This window comes from Heptranchias perlo, chromosome 13 (assembly GCF_035084215.1).
Source record: "Heptranchias perlo isolate sHepPer1 chromosome 13, sHepPer1.hap1, whole genome shotgun sequence".
Classification (NCBI taxonomy): domain Eukaryota; kingdom Metazoa; phylum Chordata; class Chondrichthyes; order Hexanchiformes; family Hexanchidae; genus Heptranchias; species Heptranchias perlo.
Window position 1 is genome coordinate 63,972,323 of NC_090337.1, and position 24,555 is coordinate 63,996,877.

Genomic DNA, 24,555 nt, shown 5'->3' on the forward strand with positions numbered 1-24,555 from the left:
AAGCAAACAGGTGACTCAACGATTCGATGCTGATAAGTTTCACAGTCACACAGGTTACGTCTATAGGGAACGCAAGGGACCAGGTCATTTGATCAACGGTAGACCAACTGTTCAGACGTGTCGCGTTTGCTCGCCGCAGAGACTCACTGTAAGAACAATGGCTACCACAATGTGCCAGTGCCTGGGCTTCGTCATTTCTTCCCTAGGCTTTGCCGGCACCATCATCGCCACAGCTTTGAACATGTGGAGCACTCAGGACTTGGGCCGGGATCTGGTGACATCGGTTTACAACTATATGGGTCTGTGGAAAACGTGTGTGCAGCAGACGTCAGGCTTCACGGAATGTCGGCCCTTCTTTACAATCCTAGGGCTTCCAGGTAGGAACAACTGGACAAAGTGCTGTCGGGAGGTGGGGGGTTGGGGTATGGAACAGGGGACGATGTCCCGCAGACACTTGCTGCATTTCTAAAACAAACTACCTTGCACTAAAAGTTGTGCAGGAGCACATTTTACGAATAGAAGTCTGAATGTATTTAATCCTTTGCAAGACCTAAAAAGTCTTTGAAATCCCCCTTTGTGATAAACTGGCAGTGTTCTTGCAGGTAGTTCTTGTCAAACTTCTTCACTCAAAGATTGATAAATGTCTGGCATAATCAACTGGCCAAAGTATTAAAGGCAAAACGATGGGCTTCGATGGGAGAGTTAATGTGCCAGAGGGATGGGCTTCGATGGGAGAGTTAATGTGCTAAAGGGATGGGCTTCGATGGGAGAGTTAATGTGCTAAAGGGATGGGCTTCGATGGGAGAGTTAATGTGCCAGAGGGATGGGCTTCGATGGGAGAGTTAATGTACTGGAGGGATGGGCTTCGATGGGAGAATTAATGTGCCAGAGGGATGGGCTTCGATGGGAGAGTTAATGTACTGGAGGGATGGGCTTCGATGGGAGAATTAATGTGCCAGAGGGATGGGCTTCGATGGGAGAGTTAATGTACTGGAGGGATGGGCTTCGAAGGGAGAGTTAATGTGCTAGAGGGATGGGCTTCGATGGGAGAGTTAATGTGCTAGAGGGATGGGCTTCGATGGGAGAGTTAATGTGCTAGAGGGATGGGCTTCGAAGGGAGAGTTAATGTGCTAGAGGGATGGGCTTCGATGGGAGAGTTAATGTGCCAGAGGGATGGGCTTCGATGGGAGAGTTAATGTACTAGAGGGATGGGCTTCGATGGGAGGGTTAATGTGCTAGAGGGATGGGCTTCGATGGGAGAGTTAATGTGCCAGAGGGATGGGCTTCGATGGGAGAGTTAATGTACAAGAGGGATGGGCTTCGATGGGAGAGTTAATGTGCTAGAGGGATGGGCTTCGATGGGAGAGTTAATGTACAAGAGGGATGGGCTTCGATGGGAGGGTTAATGTGCCAGAGGGATGGGCTTCGATGGGAGGGTTAATGTACAAGAGGGATGGGCTTCGATGGGAGAGTTAATGTACAAGAGGGATGGGCTTCGATGGGAGAGTTAATGTACTAGAGGGATGGGCTTCGATGGGAGGGTTAATGTGCCAGAGGGATGGGCTTCGATGGGAGGGTTGACATGCTAAAGGGATGAGCAAAATGGCTTTTTCTGAAGTCAGACTTTTTATATGTTCTAATAGGAGGATGACTTTCCTGTTGCAGAGTCAAACTGGTCTCAGTGATAGCACTCTCGCCTCTTAGTGAGAAAGTCTTGGGTTCAAGCCCCTCTCAAAGATTTGTGTACATAATCTAGGCTGGCACTTCAGTGCAGTACTGAGGGAGTGCTTCATTGGCCGAGGTACCATCTTTCGGAGGAGACGTTATATCGAGGCCCTGCCCGCCCTCTCAGGTGGACATAAAAGATCCTATGGCACTTTTAGAAGACGTGGGAAGTTCACCTAATGTCAACAATTTATTCCCCAATCAACACCACTAAAAAACAGATTATCTGGTTATTTATTTCATTGCTGTTTGTGGGACCTTGATGTTCGCAAATTGGCTGCCACATTTCCTTACATTAGAGCAGTTACTACACTTCAATAATGATTCATTGGCTGCAAATGGTTTGGGACACCCTGATGATGTGAAAGGCACAAAATAAATGCATGTTCTTCCTTTACATGGTTGGTTATAGGTGATATTTTTTGTTTGCAAACTATTAATCTTCAAATGTGAGCAAGATAGAGAACATAGGAACAGGAGTAGGCCATTCAGCTCCTCGAGCCTGTTCCGCCTTTCAATAAGATCATGGCTGATCTGTACCTTATCTCCATCCACCCACCTTGGTTCCATATCCCTTAATACCCTTACCTAACAAAAATCTATTGATCTCGGTTTTGAAATTTTCAATTGACCACCAGCCTCAATAGCTTTGTGAGGGTGAGAGCTCCAGACTTCCACTACCCTTTGTGTGAAGAAGTACTGCAGATTTTCAAATGATGAAGTACAAGGATTTGTGAGTAAGGGAAATGAAACAGAATGGAAGCAGACTCGAGAGAAGAAGAAAACTACACACCAGAAATGTCTGAGATTTCAGCAACTCATCAGCTCGTCAGGTTGGGTTAAATAGATTTGAGGACAACAAACATAACAACTGTTCATCTCAAAACCATTTTCTTCTCCAGGTTATGATATTTATGACATTTTTTAGCTTGAAGTGATCTAGAATAATGCAATCTATTGTGAATGCCAGGAGCCTGATCCAAATATTTGCTCTTGTACATATTTTGGGCTTGCGGTTTTGGCACGAAGCAAGGCAACTATATCCAAGGGTTTTTTTGATTGCCTTCTCCCACCCCTACCAGAGGTATAACAGTATCTAACTACAAGTGATACATATGGAAAGACCACTGTACAGGGACAACACACCCCACCAATACCATGACGCACAGCGACATGCCTCGCTAGTACTGCAACAAAACCTGCTAATTTCACAACATACCCCACCAATACTGTGACAAATCCCATCAATACTGGGTCAAACCCCATCAATACTGTGACAAGCCCCAATATTGTGAAAAATCCCACCAATACTGTGACAAATCCCACCAATACTGTGACAAATCCCATCAATACTGGGTCAAACCCCATCAATGCTGTGAGAAACCCCAATACTGTGAAAAATCCCACCAATACTGTGACAAATCCCAACAATACTGTGACAAATCCAATCAATACTGGGTCAAACCCCACCAATACTGTGACAAACCCCAATACTGTGACAAATCCCACCAATACTGTGAAAAATCCCACCAATACTGTGACAATCCTGACCAATACTGTCACAAATCCTGCCAATACTGTGACAAACCCCATCAATACTATGACAAACCCCTTCAGTACTGTGACAAACCCCATCAATACTGTGACAAACCCCTTCAGTACTGTGACAAACCCCATCAATACTGTGACAAACCCCTTCAGTACTGTGACAAACCCCATCAATACTGTGACAAACCCCATCAATACTGTGACAAACCCCATCAATACTGTGACAAATCCCATCAATACTGTGACAAACCCCAACAATACTGTGACAAACCCCATCAATACTGTGACAAACCCCATCAATACTGTGACAAACCCCATCAATACTGTGACAAACCCCTTCAGTACTGTGACAAATCCCATCAATACTGTGACAAACCCCAACAATACTGTGACAAACCCCATCAATACTGTGACAAACCCCTTCAGTACTGTGACAAACCCCAACAATACTGTGACAAACCCCTTCAGTACTGTCACAAATCCCGCCAATACTGTGACAATCCCCATCAATATGGTGACAATCCCATCAATGCTGTGACAAACCCCATCAATACTGTGACAACTCCCACCAATACTGTGAAAAATCCCACCAATACTGTGACAATCCTGACCAATACTGTCACAAATGCTGCCAATACTGTGACAAACCCCATCAATACTATGACAAACCCTTTCAGTACTGTGACAAACCCCATCAATACTGTGACAAATCCCATCAATACTGTGACAAACCCCTTCAGTACTGTGACAAACCCCATCAATACTGTGACAAACCCCTTCAGTACTGTGACAAACCCCATCAATACTGTGACAAATCCCATCAATACTGTGACAAACCCCAACAATACTGTGACAAACCCCATCAATACTGTGACAAACCCCATCAATACTGTGACAAACCCCTTCAGTACTGTGACAAACCCCAACAATACTGTGACAAACCCCTTCAGTACTGTCACAAATCCCGCCAATACTGTGACAATCCCCATCAATATGGTGACAATTCCATCAATGCTGTGACAAACCCCATCAATACTGTGACAACTCCCAACAATACTGTGACAAATCCCACCAATACTGTGACAATCCTGACCAATACTGTCACAAATCCCGCCAATACTGTGACAAACCCCATCAATACTATGACAAACCACTTCAGTACTGTGACAAACCCCATCAATACTGTGACAAACCCCATCAATACTGTGACAAACCCCTTCAGTACTGTGACAAACCCCATCAATACTGTGACAAATCCCATCAATACTGTGACAAACCCCAACAATACTGTGACAAACCCCATCAATACTGTGACAAACCCCATCAATACTGTGACAAACCCCATTAATACTGTGACAAACCCCGTCAGTACTGTCACAAATCCCGCCAATACTGTGACAAACCCCATCAATACTGTGACAAATCCCATCAATACTGTGACAAACCCCAACGATACTGTGACAAACCCCTTCAGTACTGTGACAAACCCCATCAATACTGTGACAAACCCCTTCAGTACTGTGACAAACCCCAACAGTACTGTGACAAACCCCATCAATACTGTGACAAATCCCATCAATACTGTGACAAACCCCATTAATACTGTGACAAACCCCGTCAGTACTGTCACAAATCCCGCCAATACTGTGACAAACCCCATCAATACTTTGACAAATCCCATCAATACTGTGACAAACCCCATCAATACTGTGACAAACCCCATTAATACTGTGACAAACCCCTTCAGTACTGTGACAATCCCCATCAATATGGTGACAATCCCACCAATACTGTGACAAATCCCATCAATAATGTGACAAACCCCATCAATACTTTGACAAATCCCATTAATACTGTGACAAATCCCATCAATACTGTGACAAACCCCACCAATACTGTGAGAAATCCCATCAATACTTTGACAAATCCCATTAATACTGTGACAAATCCCATCAATACTGTGACAAATCCCATCAATACTTTGACAAATCCCATTAATACTGTGACAAACCCCATCAATACTTTGACAAATCCCATGAATACGGTAACAAATCCCACCAATACTGTGACAAACCCCACCAATACTGTGAGAAATCCCATCAATACTTTGACAAATCCCATTAATACTGTGACAAATCCCATTAATACTGTGACAAACCCCATCAATACTTTGACAAATCCCATGAATACGGTAACAAATCCCACCAATACTGTGACAAACCCCACCAATACTGTGAGAAATCCCATCAATACTGTGACAAATCCCATCAATACTTTGACAAACCCCATCAATACTTTGATAAACCCCATCAATACTGTGACAAATCCCATTAATACTGTGACAAACCCCACCAATACTGTGACAAACCCCATCAATACTGTGATAAACCCCATCAATACTTTGACAAATCCCATTAATACTGTGACAAACCCCACCAATACTGTGACAAACCCCATCAATACTGTGACAAACCCCATCAATACTGTGATAAACCCCATCAATACTTTGACAAATCCCATTAAGACTGTGACAAAACCCACCAATACTGTGACAAACCCCATCAATACTTTGACAAACCCCATCAATAATGTGACAAACCCCATCAAAACGGTGACAAACCCCAACAGTACTGTGACAATCCCCATCAATACTGTGAGTAACCCCATCAATACTGTGACAAATCCCATTAATACTGTGACAAACCCCATCAATACTGTGACAAACCCCTTCAGTACTGTGACAATCCCCATCAATACTGTGATAAACCCCATCAATACTGTGACAAACCTCTTCAGTACTGTGACAAACCCCATCAATACTGTGACAAACCCCTTCAGTACTGTGACAATCCCCATCAATACTGTGACAATCCCCATCAATACGGTGACAAACCCCATCAATACTGTGACAAACCCTATCAATACTGTGACAAACCCCTTCAGTACTGTGACAATCCCCATCAATACTGTGACAAACCCCATCAATACTGTGACAATCCCCATCAATACTGTGACAAACCCCATCAATACTGTGACAATCCCCATCAATACTGTGACAAACCCCATCAATACGGTGACAATCCCACCAATACTGTGACAAACCCCATCAATATTGTGACAAACCCCATCAATACTGTGACAAATCCCATCAATACTTTGACAAATCCCTTTAATACTGTGACAAACCCCATCAATACTGTGACAAACCCCATCAATACTTTGACAAATCCCATTAATACTGTGACAAACCCCATCAATACTTTGACAAATCCCATCAATACTGTGACAAACCCCACCAATACTGTGAGAAATCCCATCAATACTTTGACAAATCCCATTAATACTGTGACAAATCCCATCAATACTGTGACAAATCCCATCAATACTTTGACAAATCCCATTAATACTGTGACAAACCCCATCAATACTTTGACAAATCCCATGAATACGGTAACAAATCCCACCAATACTGTGACAAACCCCACCAATACTGTGAGAAATCCCATCAATACTGTGACAAATCCCATCAATACTTTGACAAATCCCATCAATACTTTGATAAACCCCATCAATACTGTGACAAATCCCATTAATACTGTGACAAACCCCACCAATACTGTGACAAACCCCATCAATACTGTGATAAACCCCATCAATACTTTGACAAATCCCATTAATACTGTGACAAACCCCACCAATACTGTGACAAACCCCATCAATACTGTGACAAACCCCATCAATACTGTGATAAACCCCATCAATACTTTGACAAATCCCATTAAGACTGTGACAAAACCCACCAATACTGTGACAAACCCCATCAATACTTTGACAAACCCCATCAATAATGTGACAAACCCCATCAAAACGGTGACAAACCCCAACAGTACTGTGACAATCCCCATCAATACTGTGAGTAACCCCATCAATACTGTGACAAATCCCATTAATACTGTGACAAACCCCATCAATACTGTGACAAACCCCTTCAGTACTGTGACAATCCCCATCAATACTGTGATAAACCCCATCAATACTGTGACAAACCTCTTCAGTACTGTGACAAACCCCATCAATACTGTGACAAACCCCTTCAGTACTGTGACAATCCCCATCAATACTGTGACAATCCCCATCAATACGGTGACAAACCCCATCAATACTGTGACAAACCCTATCAATACTGTGACAAACCCCTTCAGTACTGTGACAATCCCCATCAATACTGTGACAAACCCCATCAATACTGTGACAATCCCCATCAATACTGTGACAAACCCCATCAATACTGTGACAATCCCCATCAATACTGTGACAAACCCCATCAATACGGTGACAATCCCACCAATACTGTGACAAACCCCATCAATATTGTGACAAACCCCATCAATACTGTGACAAATCCCATCAATACTTTGACAAATCCCTTTAATACTGTGACAAACCCCATCAATACTGTGACAAACCCCATCAATACTTTGACAAATCCCATTAATACTGTGACAAACCCCATCAATACTTTGACAAATCCCATCAATACTGTGACAAACCCCACCAATACTGTGAGAAATCCCATCAATACTTTGACAAATCCCATTAATACTGTGACAAATCCCATCAATACTGTGACAAATCCCATCAATACTTTGACAAATCCCATTAATACTGTGACAAACCCCATCAATACTTTGACAAATCCCATCAATACTGTGACAAACCCCACCAATACTGTGAGAAATCCCATCAATACTTTGACAAATCCCATTAATACTGTGACAAATCCCATCAATACTGTGACAAATCCCATCAATACTTTGACAAATCCCACCAATACTGTGACAAACCCCACCAATACTGTGAGAAATCCCATCAATACTGTGACAAATCCCATCAATACTTTGACAAACCACTTCAGTACTGTGACAAACCCCATCAATACTGTGACAAACCCCATCAATACTGTGACAAACCCCTTCAGTACTGTGACAAACCCCATCAATACTGTGATAAACCCCATCAATTCTTTGACAAATCCCATTAATACTGTGACAAACCCCACCAATAATGTGACAAACCCCATCAATACTGTGACAAACCCCATCAATACTGTGATAAACCCCATCAATACTTTGACAAATCCCATTAAGACTGTGACAAAACCCACCAATACTGTGACAAACCCCATCAATACTTTGACAAACCCCATCAATAATGTGACAAACCCCATCAAAACGGTGACAAACCCCAACAGTACTGTGACAATCCCCATCAATACTGTGAGTAACCCCATCAATACTGTGACAAATCCCATTAATACTGTGACAAACCCCATCAATACTGTGACAAACCCCTTCAGTACTGTGACAATCCCCATCAATACTGTGATAAACCCCATCAATACTGTGACAAACCTCTTCAGTACTGTGACAAACCCCATCAATACTGTGACAAACCCCTTCAGTACTGTGACAATCCCCATCAATACTGTGACAATCCCCATCAATACGGTGACAAACCCCATCAATACTGTGACAAACCCTATCAATACTGTGACAAACCCCTTCAGTACTGTGACAATCCCCATCAATACTGTGACAAACCCCATCAATACTGTGACAATCCCCATCCATACTGTGACAAATCCCATCAATACTGTGACAATCCCCATCAATACTGTGACAAACCCCATCAATACGGTGACAATCCCACCAATACTGTGACAAACCCCATCAATATTGTGACAAACCCCATCAATACTGTGACAAATCCCATCAATACTTTGACAAATCCCTTTAATACTGTGACAAACCCCATCAATACTGTGACAAACCCCATCAATACTTTGACAAATCCCATCAATACTGTGACAAACCCCACCAATACTGTGACAAATCCCATCAATACTGTGACAAATCCCATTAATACTTTGACAAATCCCATTAATACTGTGACAAACCCCATCAATACTTTGACAAATCCCATTAATACTGTGACAAACCCCATCAATACTGTGACAAATCCCACCAATACTGTGACAAACCCCATCAATACTGTGATAACCCCCATCAATACTTTGACAAATCCTATTAATACTGTGACAAACCCCATCAATACCGTGACAAACCCCATCAATACTGTGACAAACCCCATCAATACTGTGACAAACCCTACCAATACCGTGACAAATCCAAATACTGTGACAAACCCCACCAATACCGTGACAAATCCAAATACTGTGACAAACCCCATCAATACTGTGACAAACCCCATCAATACTGTGACAATCCCCACCAATACTGTGACAAACCCCATCAATACTGTGACAAATCGCATCAATATTGTGACAAACCCCATCAGTACTGTGACATTCTCTAATACTACGGCAAACCTCAGTTACACTGTGACAAATCGTACCAATACAGTGGCAAACTCTAATACTGTGGTAAACTCCATTAATATAGTGGCAGCCCTGCTAATACTGCAACAAACCCCACTATTACTGCAACAAACCTCACTAATACTATGACATTTCCCACTGATACTGCAACAAACCTTTCTAATACTGTGACACTTCCCACTAATATTGCAACAAACTCCACATTACTGTGACACTTCCCACTGATACTGCAACAAACCTCACTAATACTGCGACACTGCTCACTAATATTGCAACAAACCTCACTAATACTGCGACACTGCCCATTAATATTGCAACAAACCTCACTAATACTGCGACACTGCTCACTAATATTGCAACAAACCCCACTAATACTGCGACACTGCCCATTAATATTGCAACAAACCTCACTAATACTGCGACACTGCTCTCTAATATTGCAACAAACCTCACTAATACTGCGACACTGCTCACTAATATTGCAACAAACCTCACTAATACTGCGACACTGCTCATTAATATTGCAACAAACCTCACTCATACTGCGACACTGCTCACTAATATTGCAACAAACCTCACTAATACTGCAACACTGCTCACTAATATTGCAACAAACCTCACTAATACTGCGACACTGCTCACTAATATTGCAACAAACCTCACTAATACTGCGACACTGCTCACTAATATTGCAACAAACCCCACTGTGATACTTCCCACTAATACTACAACAAACTCCAATAATACTGTGACACTTCCCACTAATACTGCATCAAATCCCACTATTACTGTAACAAACCTCACTGAAAGATTGACACCCCACTAATATTGTGGCACTTCCTTCCAATATAGAAATACATTAGCTGATTAGTTGAGGTGTCAAGAATGAGGGGTCATAGACACAAGATTAAATGTATAAGATTTAGAACAGTGGGCAGGACAAACTTACAGTACAATTTATTCTCAGGATGTGGGCAATGCTGGCACAGCTGCATTTATTGCCCATTCCTAGTTGCCCTGTGGACATTAAGAGTCGACTATATAGTGTGGGATTGGAGTCACATGTAAGCTAGACTGGGTAAGGGTGTAAGGTTCCCTGCCTTGAAGGATATTAATGAAGCAGTTGGGTTTGTAACAACAATCTAGCAACCTTCATAGTCATTTCATTTGGTGCCAGCCCACAAATTATCAGATTTATTCAATTCAGTTTCACAACTTGCCACAGGAAGAACTGAACTCACAACATCTGGATTGCTAATACAGTGCCATAACCATTAGGCTACCATACCCAAGTACTTCATCACACAGAGAGTTGTGAGGCTGTGGAATTCACTTCCAGGGTTAGTGATTGAGGCAGAAACTATGCTCCTGTGAAGCGCCTTGGGATGTTTTACTAAGTTAAAGGTGCTGTATAAATGCAAGTTGTTATTGTAATCTATACGTCAACTTCACTCAACAAAGGCATCTTTACAAATACTAACTTGTGTTTGAAATCTCCCTTAAATGGAATAAATGGGTCTTTTTCGGGGTGGCAGGCGGTAACTAGTGGGGTACCGCAGGGATCAGTGCTTGGTCCCAGCTATTCACAATATATATCAATGATTTGGATGAGGGAACCAAATGCAATATTTCCAAGTTTGCTGATGACTAGGTGGGATTGTGAGTTGTGAGGAGAATGCAAAGAGGCTTCAAGGCGATTTAGACAAGTTGAGTGAGTGGGCAAATACATGGCAGATGCAGTATAATGTGGATAAATGTGAAGTTATCCACTTCAGAAGGAAAAGCAGAAAGGCAGAGTATTATTTAAATGGTGATAGATTGGGAAATGTTGATGTACAAAGGGACCTGGGTGTCTTTGTACACCAGTCACTGAAAGCAAACATGCAGGTGCAGCAAACAGTTAGGAAAGCAAATGGTATGTTGGCCTTCATTGAAAGAGGATTTGAGTACAGGAGCAGGGATGTCTTACTGCAGTTATACAGGGCCTTGGTGAGACCACACCTGGAGTATTGTGTGCAGTTTTGGTCTCCTTACCTAAGAAAGGATACAGTTGCCATAGAGGGAGTGCAACGAAGGTTCACCAGACTGATTCCTGGGATGGCAGGACTGTCGTATGAGGAGAGATTGGGTCGACTAGGCCTGTACTTACTACAGTTTAGAAGAATGAGAGGGGATCTCATTGAAACGTATAAAATTCTGACAGGGCTAGACAGACTGGATGCAGGGAGGATGTTTCCCCTGGCTGGGGGGTCCAGGACGAGGGGTCACAGTCTCAGGATACGGGGTAGAACATTTAGGACTGAGATGAGGAGAAATTTCTTCAATCAGAGGGTGGTAAACCTGAAGGGCTGTGGAGGCCAAGTCACTGAATATATTTAAGAAGGAGATAGATAGATTTCTAGACCCAGAAGATATCAAGGGGTATGGGGAGAGAGCGGGAATATGGTATTGAGATAGAGGATCAGCCATGATCATATTGAATGGCGGAGCAGGCTCGAAGGGCCGAACGGCCTAATCCTGCTCCTATTTTCTACGTTTCTTTGTAATTAAAGTGAAAAAATACAAAAGTTTCTTTTAAAAACTTAGTGTAAGAATGCAGTAAAGTTATAAATTTGATACATACCCAGAAATGGAGGGAATATCAGAATGTAATTGTATCACGGATTCACGAGTACATTAGCATCAATGCTGATTATGAATGGCACTAAGTAGAGAAGGGAGAGAGCAACAGAGAAATATCCCATTACCCTGGTCCTGATCCTATCATATATAAGGGTTGATTTCCCGAATGCTGCCAGGAGGGAACTTTGTCTGCCAGTGGCTCGAGTGATTTTCTATCCATTCATAAAATCAGCCTCATGCTGTTAATCAGCAAATGTTCAAGTTGGCCTGAATCATACAGATTTTGGGTCTGCCCTTTTGCAGTGAAAATTAAACCAATGATCACAGTGTCGCAGGACACAACAGCAAGAGTCAAAATAAAACCAAAGTTTTCAATAAACTCACTCACAAAACCTGGGCCTGCAGAAAATGATCTGATTTATAGCCTTTGACTGGATTTCAATTCTCTGATTCAAAATGTCGTGATTGGGGTTGGGTTGAAACCCAAAACTCTCAACTCTTAAAAAGAAAAACCTCTCAAGCATGCCTTTTCGTTTCAACCGTAAGGTTCACTTCTCTGATGGTCTAGTAGACATGTGCATAGCTCAGTGTTGTATGATGTCACAGGGACCAGAAGGAATAGGCTGGATCCCCAGTATGTGATACCTTAGCTTACTCCAGCTAGTGCAGAATGGGGCAGTACAATTGGCCTAGCAGCCCAGTACAAGGAAGAGGGAAAGATCAGCCTGGATCCCACAACTGTTCGCCATTCAATGGCCCCGGCTGAAAAGTGTAGCTGTGATAGCCTTCATGGCTGAGCTATCGACCATCCCTCTCTGTCTAGTCTAACACAAGATGAATGCCCAATTGGGCAAGGTACCAGAGGGCTGCCTGCGACAGTGGAACTGTAACCCCGGCACTAGTCAGTGCTTGCAGAAGAGCTGACAAAATGTAAATAAAAAGAAACCATTAAGGTCCTAAAGACTAGTGCCCTCCTTTACCAAACAGAGAACGGGTTGTACTTGGGAGGAGTTTAGCACAATGATTAATGTGATTTAGTCACTTGTAATAATTAGAGTATAAATTAATTGTAAATGACATTTCCTAAGGAACTCCTAGATTCTCAAAGAATTTTAAAAATGAATTTAATTTAAATGTTGTGAGGTCTGTTATACTTTGTGTAACAGTGCAGATTAACTCCTCACTGCAGTTAATCTAATATGCTTCCCTTGCCAGTTGAAATACTTTAACATTGCCAGAAAATGACCAAATAAACTGGGGGAGGGATTAAAAAAAAATGGGGGTGAGGAGAGATTGTCCCCAGATAATAAATCCGATGCCTCTCAAGCATTCATCCCTCCTGAGAAATGATCAAATCCACCACCACTGGCAGGAGACTTTTAAAGTAGAACAGAATAGCCATCAGTTTGCCAATCAACCTATTTTTCTTTTTCTTCCTCTCTCCCCTCTTCTCAGTAAAAGAAAGAACTTGCATTTATATAGCATCTTTCATGGCCACAGGATGTCCCAAAGCGCTTCACAACCAATGAAGTGTAGTCAATGTTGTGATGTAGGGAAATGCGGCAGCCAATTTGCACACAGCAAGATCCCACAAACATCAATGTGGTAATGACCAGATAATCTGTTTTAGTGATGCTGGTCAAGAATAAATGTTGGCCAGGACAACGGGGAGAACTCTCTTGCTCGTCTTGAATAGGGCCGTAGGATCTTTTACATCCACCTGAGGGGCCTCGGTTTAACGTCTCATCTGAAAGACGGCACCTCCGACAGTGCAGCACTCCCTCAGTACTGCACTGGAGTGTCAGCCTTGATTATGTGCCGAAGTCTCTGGAGTGGGCCTGCTATATAAATAGGAAGCATACATAATGAACCGAATCAATACGTTACCCTACACAGTGTTTCTGTTGGTGGCACTCTCGCCTCTGAGTCAGAAGGTTGAGTTTAAATCCCACGCCAAGACTTGGATACATAATCTAAACTGACACTTCAATGCAGCACTGAGGGAGTACTGCATTGTCTAAGGTGTCATCTGTTGGTTGAGACATTAAACTGAGGACCTTTTTGCCTCAGAGGCGAGACTCCTACCCACTGATTCACAGCTGACTGGCCGACGGAGTGGAATTTTGAACTGCCCTGAGCCCTCTGCCTACATGGTGCTGATATGCTGAAATCTTCTGCTAACTTTGGGTCTGACCTGGAGTAAATTATTCACCTCTTTGTATCTGTGATTTATGTCAATTAGCGTTAATTATATTCAGGTGGTGAGTATCAATTGGGGACTCTCTTGTATTCATTTATAGGAAGGTGTGTAATGTTGAGCTGGGTGTATAAAGGCTTGGAAGCAACTGAAAACCAGGCTCCAATATTTTATCCTTCACCACCTGGTTTTCCAGTTTATAACACTCTTGATGTGACTGTGATGCTGGACACTCTCGTCATTCATGGACTCAATCAGGAAAACCAGCTGCTTCTCATTTTTTGCTCATGTTGTTCAGTCCATTTTGGAGGGACTCTTGGAGCAGCTGTAAACCCAGCTGGATTAGCCCCTCAGCACTTTGAGCCGATGCTCCAGCACCCTTTATTTAGATCCACTTTATCACAAAAATGAGCGAAGGAAGAAATCTCAGTACCCATGTATCTTCTGATAACTAAATTTTACCATTTTGAACAAGGCGCCGTATTTCTACAAGAAAACCCACATTTCCTAATAATTTCGGAGTTCAGCCCGGGCAGAAGCAGCTCCTAATGGCTTCTATTGAATCTGCTGCAGTGAAGCATGTTGTTATATAACAGGTACAGGTTTGAGATTGGTAACCGTTGAAAGCCACAGGAGCCCAGCAGACCCAGGTCATACTGACCGCTAAGCTTTGTATCGCAGCTTCACCAAAGCAAACTGGCCAGATTCACTGAGCCCGATCTGGTTTTTCTCCGGGTCTTCCTGGCTGTTGTTTTAACCAGTTTGCTGAGTTTAATTTGGCGGTGTCATCAACTGTCCAGACTCTCACATTGAGAACCAGCCACACGAGCCCAGAACTAAACGCAGCGTAAATTATGACTCCAGCTATACTGCAGCAGCTGTTGCTGCAAACCTATCTCTCGGATGTGCTCTGACATGTCTTGCTTACTATTTCATCTGAAAGACGGCACCTCCGACAGTGCAGTGCTCCCTCAGAATTGCAATGACGTGTCCACCTAGATTATGTGCTCCAGTCTCTGGAGTGGGCCTGCTATATAAATAGGAACTGTACATAATGACCCTAAATGATAAACTACCCTACACAGATTGTTTCTGTTGGTAGCGCTCTCGTCTCTGAGTCAGAAGGTTGAGTTCAAGTCCCATTCCAGGACTCGGGAACATAATCTAAGCTGACACTTCAGTGCAGCCCTGAGGGAGTGCTGCATTGTTGCTGAGGCCCTTTATGCTAATCTGGTGGATGTTCAAGATCTCATGGCACTAATCGAAGACGAGCAGGGAGTTCTCCTGGTGTCCTGGCCAACACCCTTCTCTCAGCCAACGTCACCAAAAACAAATTAACTAGTCATTCATGTCATTTGCCGTAGGATCTTGCTATGTGCAAATTGGCTGCCATGTTTGCCTATGTAACAACAATGGCTTCACTTCGGAAAGTAATTAATTAGGTGATCCTGAGGATGTGATAAGGTGTCAGACAAGTGCAAGTACCATGAGAAACAGTTTGAAATTGCTTCAGAAATGTTCCTCTTCTCTCCAGAAACACATCCAATTGTCCCCTGAACCCATTTACTACTATGGATTCTCCATGAACCTCTACTGTCCTCTGTGTGGAAAAGGCCTCCTTTACCTTTAACATCCTAGTGTTTAAATTGGTATTTGAGCACTTCAGTATGGTGAAGATACAGAGCTGAACCATCCTTGAAATGCTACATTCCATATTCAATAACTTGTACGTATAGAGCATCTTTAACATAATAAATGTAAACAAACAGGATGCCCAGCCAAGGAGGAAGAGATCAGAAAGGGCGACCAAAAACCTCATCAAAAAGATGGGTTTTGAAAAGGCTTTTGAAGAAGTGGAGCAGTGAAGGAGGTTTAGGGGTTTAGGGAGGGTGATACAGGGAATGGAATCAAGGTGCTGAAGGCTCTACCACCAATAATGGGGTGAAAGAGGGGGGAATGTACACAAGGCCAGAGTCAGAGGACTATAGGTCGCAGGACAGTGATATGATGGGCCAAGAGGAGTGAACGAGGAGTTCTTATAAAAATACATCCCAAACCCCAAGTAAAACTCCAGCATATTCATCTATTCTCTCCTCTTCACTATCCAATACTGCCTGGCCTTCTATCCTCTAGGTAACATTCCCCTCAGTTACTTTACGCTGTAACACGTGTGAGGTAATTGTGCCAGCACGGAGCCTTGCCTAATGCAAGTGCATGTTGGAGATGGGGCTATAATATTGCGACCCCAATTCTGCAACCCATGCTTCCTGCTAGCGAATCTCCACACAGATGGTTACAAAATTACCATTATACAGTACACCCTGTGTACACGAGAATAGTGTCATGCAGGAGCGTGAAAATACTGCATGGGGTTTAGATAACTGAGATGATATATTGCTTTATTCATTCTTGGGATGTGGGCGACACTGGCAAGGCCACGTTTATTGCCCATCCATAGTTGTCCTGAGAAGGCGGTGATGGGCCTTCTTCTTGAACCATTGCCGTCCTTATGCAAGTGGTGCTCCCAAGTGGTGGGGAGTTCCAGGATTTTGACCCAGCGACAATGAAGGAATGGCGTGATAGGACCAAGGCAGGATAGTGTATGATCTGAAACCTGGCTGATCTTGTCCTCTCCCAGGAAGATGCCAAATTGGAGCACCCTTACTGTCATTCAGACTGAGATCAGTTAACTCAGCGCAGCCCATGTATTGAACCTGGGCCCTCCCTGGTCTGTATGAACCAACTCCACTAGAGTAGTGCATTTACCCACTGAGTAATTGGGAGGCACTGGGGGGGGAAACGGGGCATGGACGGAGACGCAAAACAGGCTGTATCGCATCAGTCGCCTGTTATACGACACACCCCGATAGTCAGTCTCGTTGACTTCAATAGGACTGAATATCAGATGTGTCGTATAACGGGAGGAAAATATGATTTGCGTACCCTTCCATGTCCAATTTCACCCCCCATAATTCCGCTGAACCGCACTGATAAGCTGTTTCCCTGTGGACTCACTTCCGCCAGCTAATCCTTCATGTGATGCTGCGAGAGGTTGACGGGCAAAGTTTGATGTAAACTGTACACGGTTGGTGCGCTAACGTCTGTACTTCCTGCCGACAGCCATGTTCCAGGCCGTCCGGGCCCTGATGATCGTCGCCATCGTGCTCGCGTTGATCGGCTCGATGGTCTCCATCCTGGCGCTCAAGTGCATTCGACTGGGAACCATGGACGACGCTGCAAAGGCCAACCTAACGCTCACCTCCGGGGTCTTGTTCATTGTCGCAGGTACAACGCACCTCCGGGAGGGCTGAACGCACGCTACTGAGGTCGAGCCTTCGTCAGCCGGCTGCATGCATTGGGCAATCGCGGGCGTGGGTGGGGCCCACTGTTTCCCAGTCCTTTATTCCTCACCGGTCGCGGGCATTGAGCAAATCAACCTTTTTATCTTTAATCCCTTCGGTGACAGTCAGTACACTCCACTCTCCTTCAGCCAGTTCAGGGTGGTGTGAATTTCTATCTCCCCCACCCCCCGGGGGTTGATGGCGTTCAGTTACAGAGGCATCGACAGCTCCACTGTCTCACACCTTAATCAGCAAACATCGAGAGGTGGCGGGGTATTCAACTGTGGAGAGCGCACAGCCGTGCCTAAGCCCATTCTCAGCCACACAATCGCACTTTCCAGCAATGGAGGGGGCATTGAATTGTGAGCATAAATGGGAACCCTGGCTGGTATGTACCCCCCCTCTCCTGAGCCCATGAGCACTGAAGGTATTTGCAGTGCTATAGGAAGAATAAGGGGGCCACATACTGCTTGGATAGTAAGAGTGTAAATGGGGTAGAGGAGCAGAGGGATCTGGGGGTACAGATACACAAATTACTAAAAGTAGCAAAACAGGTTAATAAGGCCATACAAAAAGCAAACCAAGCATCGGCGTTCATTTCTAGAGTTATAGAATTAAAAAGCAGAGAAGTTATGTTAAACTTGTATAGAACCTTGGTTAGACCACACTTGGAGTACTGCGCACAGTTCTGGTCTCCATATTATAAAAATGATATAGAGGCACTGGAGAAGGTGCAAAAAAGATTTACAATGAAGATACCAGAACTGAGAGGATATACTTATCAGGAAAGGCTGGGCTCTTTTCTCTAAATAGAAAAGGGGTGACCTGATAGAGGTCTTTAAGATTATGAAAGGGTTTGATAGGGTAGACATAGAGAAAATGTTTCCACTTACGGGGGAGACCAGAAGCGGGGTCCATAATTATAAGATAGTCACTAATAAATCCAATAGGGAATTTAGGAGAAACTCGCTACCACAAGGAGCCGTTGAGGCGAATAGCATTGATGCATTTAAGGAGAAGCTAGATAAACACATGAGAGAGAATTTAATAGAAGGCTATGTTGATGGGGTTAGATAGGGAGAAGGCTCGTATGGAGCAGAAACACTGGAATGGGCCTGTTGGGCCGAATGGCCCGTTTCTGTGCTGTACCGGGTGATGTAATGGGTTTGTGAATGAAAGCCTCCTTTCTTCTGGCTGATGGGTGCAAGTGCGAAGCACAAAACTGTCCCTAGTGCAGCACAGGTGGACCACATCTCAAACAGCAGTCACAGGGGCACTGGTGTGGGTGACGTTGTTGGGGCTGCTTTTCTGATGAGTCGCAAACCCATTGCTCGGAGGGCTTACAGGGAGCTGACTGTGCTGTGCCTGACAGGGCAGCACTTGATGCCAACTCTGGCCCTCTGAAATGTGTAAATGTTCCATTCCTCAGGAGCTAACATCCCTCACTTCGATGAGCACAACAATTCACCTCCAGAGAAAAAAAAAGTTAATCCCACTTGGATCAGTTTGTTCAAACCTAAACCTAAAGGCTTGAGAGAGGTCATGTACAACTGGGGAGCTTTAATATCAGTAAGAGCAAAGGATTAGATTCCAGCTGACTGCTGATTGAAATGTGGCATAGCAACACTTTGTATTGGACCATTGATGCATTGTGCCACGAAGGACTGATTTAATTCACTCACTTCACCGAGTTTCCAATATCAGCCTTACTGGGTGAGGAGGTGCCGAGTGTAAGCTAGGTGCTTCCTTAGAGGGAAGGACAGTCACTCTCCATGCAACTCCCAACAGTCAATTTAAGGCAGCATTGCTGGTAGCACAAGGTTACTCAATCAGGCCTCTACGTTGGAGTGGGAACGAGAGAGAAATGTGAAGAATCTAAGTAAAGTCAAAATCATAGAATCTTACAGCACAGAAGGAGGCCATTTGGCCCATTATGCCTGTGCTGGCTGTTTGAAAGAGCTATCCAATTAGTCCCACTCTCCTGCTCTTTCCCCATAGCCCTGCACATTTTTCCTTCTCAAATATATATCCACTTCCCTTTTGAAAGTTACTATTGAATCTGCTTCCACTGCCCAGTCAGGCAGTGCATTCCAGATTTACTAGAATGGTACTGGGGGTGAAGGACTCCTGTTGCACGGAGAGACTGGAGAATCTGGGATTGTTCTCCTTGGAGCAGAGAGGGTTGAGGGGAGATTTGATGGAGGTGTTCGAAATCATGAGGGTTTTGATCGAGTGAATGGGGAGAAACTGTTTCCAGTGGCAGAAGGGTCGGTAACCAGAGGACACAGATTTAAGTTAATTGGCAAAAGAACCAGAGGCAACACGAGGAAAAATTTTTATGCAGCGAGTTGTTATAATCTGGAATGCACTGCCTGAAAGGGTGGTGGAAGCAGATTCAATAGTAACTTACAAAAGGGAATTAGATAAATACCTGAAGGGGAAAAATTTGGAGGGCTATTGGGAAAGAGCAGGGGAAAGGGACTAATTGGATAGCTCTTTCAAAGAGCTGGCACAGGTACAGTGGGCCAAATGGCCTCCTTCTGAGCTGTATGATTCTATCATAACAACTCGCTGCATTAAAAAAAAATTCTCCTCATCTCTCCCTCTGGTTCTTTTGCCAATTATCTTAAATCTGTGTCCTCTGGTTACTGATCTTCCTGCCAGTGGAAACAGTTTCTTCTCATTTACTCTATCACAAACCCTCATGATTTGATTAAATCTCCCCTTAACCTTCTCTGCTCCGAGGAGAACAACCCCAGATTCTCCAGTCTCTCAACATAACTGAAGTCCCTCATTCTAGTAAATCTCCTCTGCACCCTCTCCGAGGCCTTGACATCCTTCCTAAACGTGTGGTACCCAGAATTGAACATAGTGCTCCAGCTGAGGCCTAACCAGTGATTTCTTTTTTTAAGATGTGGAGATGCCGGTGATGGACTGGGGTTGACAATTGTAAACAATTTTACAACACCAAGTTATAGTCCAGCAATTTTATTTTAAATTCACAAGCTTTTTTTAAGGTTCACCATAACTTTTTTTAAGGTTTACCATAACTTCTTGCTGAAAAGGCAAACTTTTTTTTAAAAAACTAATTTAAGGGCCTAACCAGTGATTGATAAAGGTTTACATCTGTTCCTCTCGACTAACACCTTTTTTAAAAACCTGGACAGGGCTTTGTTGCATTGCTGGAGTATCAGTCTACGGAAACATGTTGGTGACAAACTTCTGGGAGATGAACGTATCAATACTTGGAGGTCAAGGGGCACTTCAGCAAAGGTAAGTCTCAAGAATGAAGCCCCAGAACTGGAACCTCATTGTGTTATTAGCTTTCATTTGTTTTCCTCTAGACTTATATAACACCTTTCACAGCCACTGAAGTGTGGTCACAGTTGGAGGTAAAAGTGACAGCAGGGTCCCACAAACAGCAATGAGATGAATGAATCTGTTTTTTTAGTGATGTCGGTTGAGGGATAAATATTGGTCGTGGCTCTCCCCTACTCTGGTTCAAATAGTGCCGTGGGATCTTTTACATCCACCTGAGAGGGCAGACGGGGCCTCAGTTTAACTTCTCATCCAAAAGACGGCATCTCCAACAGTGCAGCACTCCCTCAGACAACCTTAGAACCAACGCTAACTTTCTCAAACAGTTATTTATCCGGCACTTTTGTCGATGAGTTAGTCAACACAGCACTAATTGCTTGTATTGGAAGTTTGTTCCACCACCTAATCTGTTGTAAGAGAAAGACATTTCTTCTGATCTCAATTCAAACTTCTCATCCTTTAATGAGGTGTACAGTTTCCAGGTGTGCAGTGACTATTACTGGAGACAGGTTTTGGACTGACGCGGCCTTTCTTCCCCGCAGGTACACGTTTGGCTCTGCCTTGTTTGTGGGCTGGGTGTCTGGAGGCCTGCTCGTTGTCGGTGGGATAGTGATGTGCATCGCCTGTCGAGGTCTGATGCCCCAGGAGACTCGGTGAGTAATGGTGTGTGCAGAGTACAGCCACAAATAACGGAGAGGGAAATCAATGGCCGTTTATGTCAACCATCACTCGAATCTACAATACATGGCAGAGGAGCTTTATAGTTTCCATTTGTCCTGCCTAAAGGTTTCCATGCCTTCCTTGGGAGATTCTGAGTGACATACTTACATCAAAAAGACAGATGTAAAATTAAATTTAACCATTATATTCCAGATTCTCCCTCCCATTGTTTCAACTTCCGTTTCTCAGTTTGTTCTGCTGAGAGTTGGACAGAATATCAGAAAGATCAAAGAAGAAAATAATTGTTTTGAAGTATTTTCCAAACGTATACTGCCATTGTTAGTACTCTCATGTTCCTCCTAAACTCCAAATATGCTGTCTTAAATAATCAGTACACATACAGTCAATAACACAGGGTGCTGGGGGAGAGGGGTTACAGAGTGACAGTGTGAGGGAGAGGGATTAACATCAGTAGAGATACAGTCAGTAACACAGGGTGCTGGGGGAGAGGGGTTACTGAGTGACAGTGTGAGGGAGAGGGATTAACATCAGTAGAGATACAGTCAGTAACACAGGGTGCTGGGGGAGAGGGGTTACTGAGTGACAGTGTGAAGGAGCTGGATTAACATCAGTAGAGATACAGTCAGTAACACAGGGTGCTGGGGGAGAGGTTACTGAGTGACAGTGTGAGGGAGAGGGATTAACATCAGTAGAGATACAGTCAGTGACACAGGGTGCTGGGGGAGAGGTTACTGAGTGACAGTGTGAAGGAGCTGGATTAACATCAGTAGAGATACAGTCAGTAACACAGGGTGCTGGGGGAGAGGTTACTGAGTGACAGTGTGAGGGAGCTGGATTAACATCAGTAGAGATACAGTCAGTAACACAGTGCGCTGGGGGAGAGGTTACTGAGTGACAGTGTGAGGGAGAGGGATTAACATCAGTAGAGATACAGTCAGTAACACAGGGTGCTGGGGGAGAGGGGTTAGTGAGTGACAGTGTGAGGGAGAGGGATTAACATCAGTAGAGATACAGTCAGTGACACAGGGTGCTGGGGAGAGGGGTTACTGAGTGACAGTGTGAGGGAGAGGGATTAACATCAGTAGAGATAGTCAGTGACACAGGGTGCTGGGGGAGAGGGGTTACTGAGTGACAGTGTGAGGGAGCTGGATTAACATCGGTAGAGATACAGTCAGTGACACAGGACACCGGCTGTATATCACAAGCTAGAAAGAATGCAAATCACATCAATTAGCAGGAAAATTCCAGGTTCGATCCCTAAATTAGGTGACCTCAGCTAAAATGGCATTTGGGATGCTCCAATTAGCCTCAGCATCTTTAGGCTACCCAGGCAACAAATCAGCCAAGGCTCCTGCTCATTGTACAGTGGCCCTGTTGGAGCCTGCAACTGTAGAGACAGCTGAAGGCTGGAATGAGGTCAGCTGTGATGCCTTCCCCCATGATGGAATAGCCTATCTATGTACGTTGGGAGAATGGTAACTTGGGTGAGGTGCTAGGTAGGAGAGAGAGACAGTAAACTGGAGGTGGGGGCGGGGGAGGTGGAGGTGAGGAACACCATTTTTAAGCACACCAGAGCTTCAATAAGGTTGGGTTTTTGGATTTAACAACGCTGGGAGCTTCAAGAGAAGCCGAGGTCAGAAGGTACCGCCTGTTAATCAGGTCATCATTTTGTGCAGGTACAATTCCACCATCTACAAGGCGCCGAGCCGTGGGGGGCCCTACAGGGTAGGCCACAGATCCGGCACACAATACGAAACAGAAATGACCCACGTAAAGAGGACCTACCCCGACGAGGCAGAGTTGAAGAGATCCACTTACAACCGAAGCGTCAACGAGGACGCCAAACGCGACATATCCGGGAAATACGATTATGTGTAAATTGCTGGTTTCATCGGGTCCCAACATAACCCCAGGGTGAGATTCTGAACCCATGGCCACCACCTCAGGACTCCATTTATTAAACCTTATCCCGGGATACATTCGCTCAGCTCGTGCTCTGAACCAATCGCTCTGTCGTGTAGTTTAGATGCTGATGAGGACAGTCAAGTTATTAGAAAGTGCACTCAATTGATTACGGTGACAGGCCAGCCCAGTTTCTACAGTGACTGTGTACAGGGTGGGGGGATGTTAAAACTCAACTTCAGTGGGGGCTCAAAACGGGCAGTAGCGGATTGGCCGCCTGTCAATGGAAAGGAAAATCGAGCGAGGTGTGTAAAGGACGGACAATTCACTACCACCCATTTTGCACCCCCTCTGAAGTTAAATTTGACCCCCATGAGCTCCAAACTAGAAGCCCAAGTTTGAATCCAGTTCCGACCAACATGGTCACTCATATCACCCATGGGAGGGAGTAGGAACATCCCTGGACCCCCTTAAGGTTCCTTCAAACACCACAAAGCTAAAAATTAGACCGAACTTTTCACACCCAAAGGATTAGAATGTGGACTCAGTTACCAGGAGAGGTGACTTAAGCAGACAGTATAAATGGGTTCTAGATACAACTGGATGAGTTTCCTGAGAGACAAGGGATAAGGAACATGTTGAGAGGCAGTTAGGTGGGAATGATCTATCCAAAAGGGATGGGATTATTGGACCAAATCGTTTTTTCCTGTTCCTATGTTCCATTAGCTCGATGAGCAAGTAACGCCAAATTGTGTCAATGTGGAGACTGGACCGTTCTGCCTGTTTCAAACTGGATAGTGCCCAGGTGCAGCGGACTAAGCAGG

At 44.2% G+C, this 24,555-nt stretch overlaps 2 protein-coding genes across 4 annotated transcripts in view; one reads left to right on the top strand and one right to left on the bottom strand.

Annotated features, from left to right (window-relative positions):
- Positions 1-24,555, bottom strand: part of dzip1l (DAZ interacting zinc finger protein 1-like) — a 300,747-nt gene that overhangs the window by 20,239 nt on the left and 255,953 nt on the right. The window lies entirely within an intron of this gene.
- LOC137331195 (claudin-18-like) lies at positions 158-23,707 on the top strand. Its single transcript, XM_067994807.1, has 5 exons — positions 158-377; positions 17,610-17,774; positions 20,998-21,103; positions 21,691-21,801; positions 23,506-23,707. The coding sequence occupies exons 1-5, from the start codon at positions 158-160 to the stop codon at positions 23,705-23,707; spliced, it is 804 nt and encodes a 267-aa protein (XP_067850908.1).

Bases quoted from the DNA above. Each gene is read 5' to 3' on its own strand.
- LOC137331195 (XM_067994807.1), top strand. From the start codon at position 158: ATGGCTACCACAATGTGCCAGTGCCTGGGCTTCGTCATTTCTTCCCTA. The intron at 378-17,609 runs GTAGGAACAACT...TCCTGCCGACAG, and splicing joins TACAATCCTAGGGCTTCCAG to CCATGTTCCAGGCCGTCCGG. The intron at 21,104-21,690 runs GTAAGTCTCAAG...TCTTCCCCGCAG, and splicing joins CAAGGGGCACTTCAGCAAAG to GTACACGTTTGGCTCTGCCT.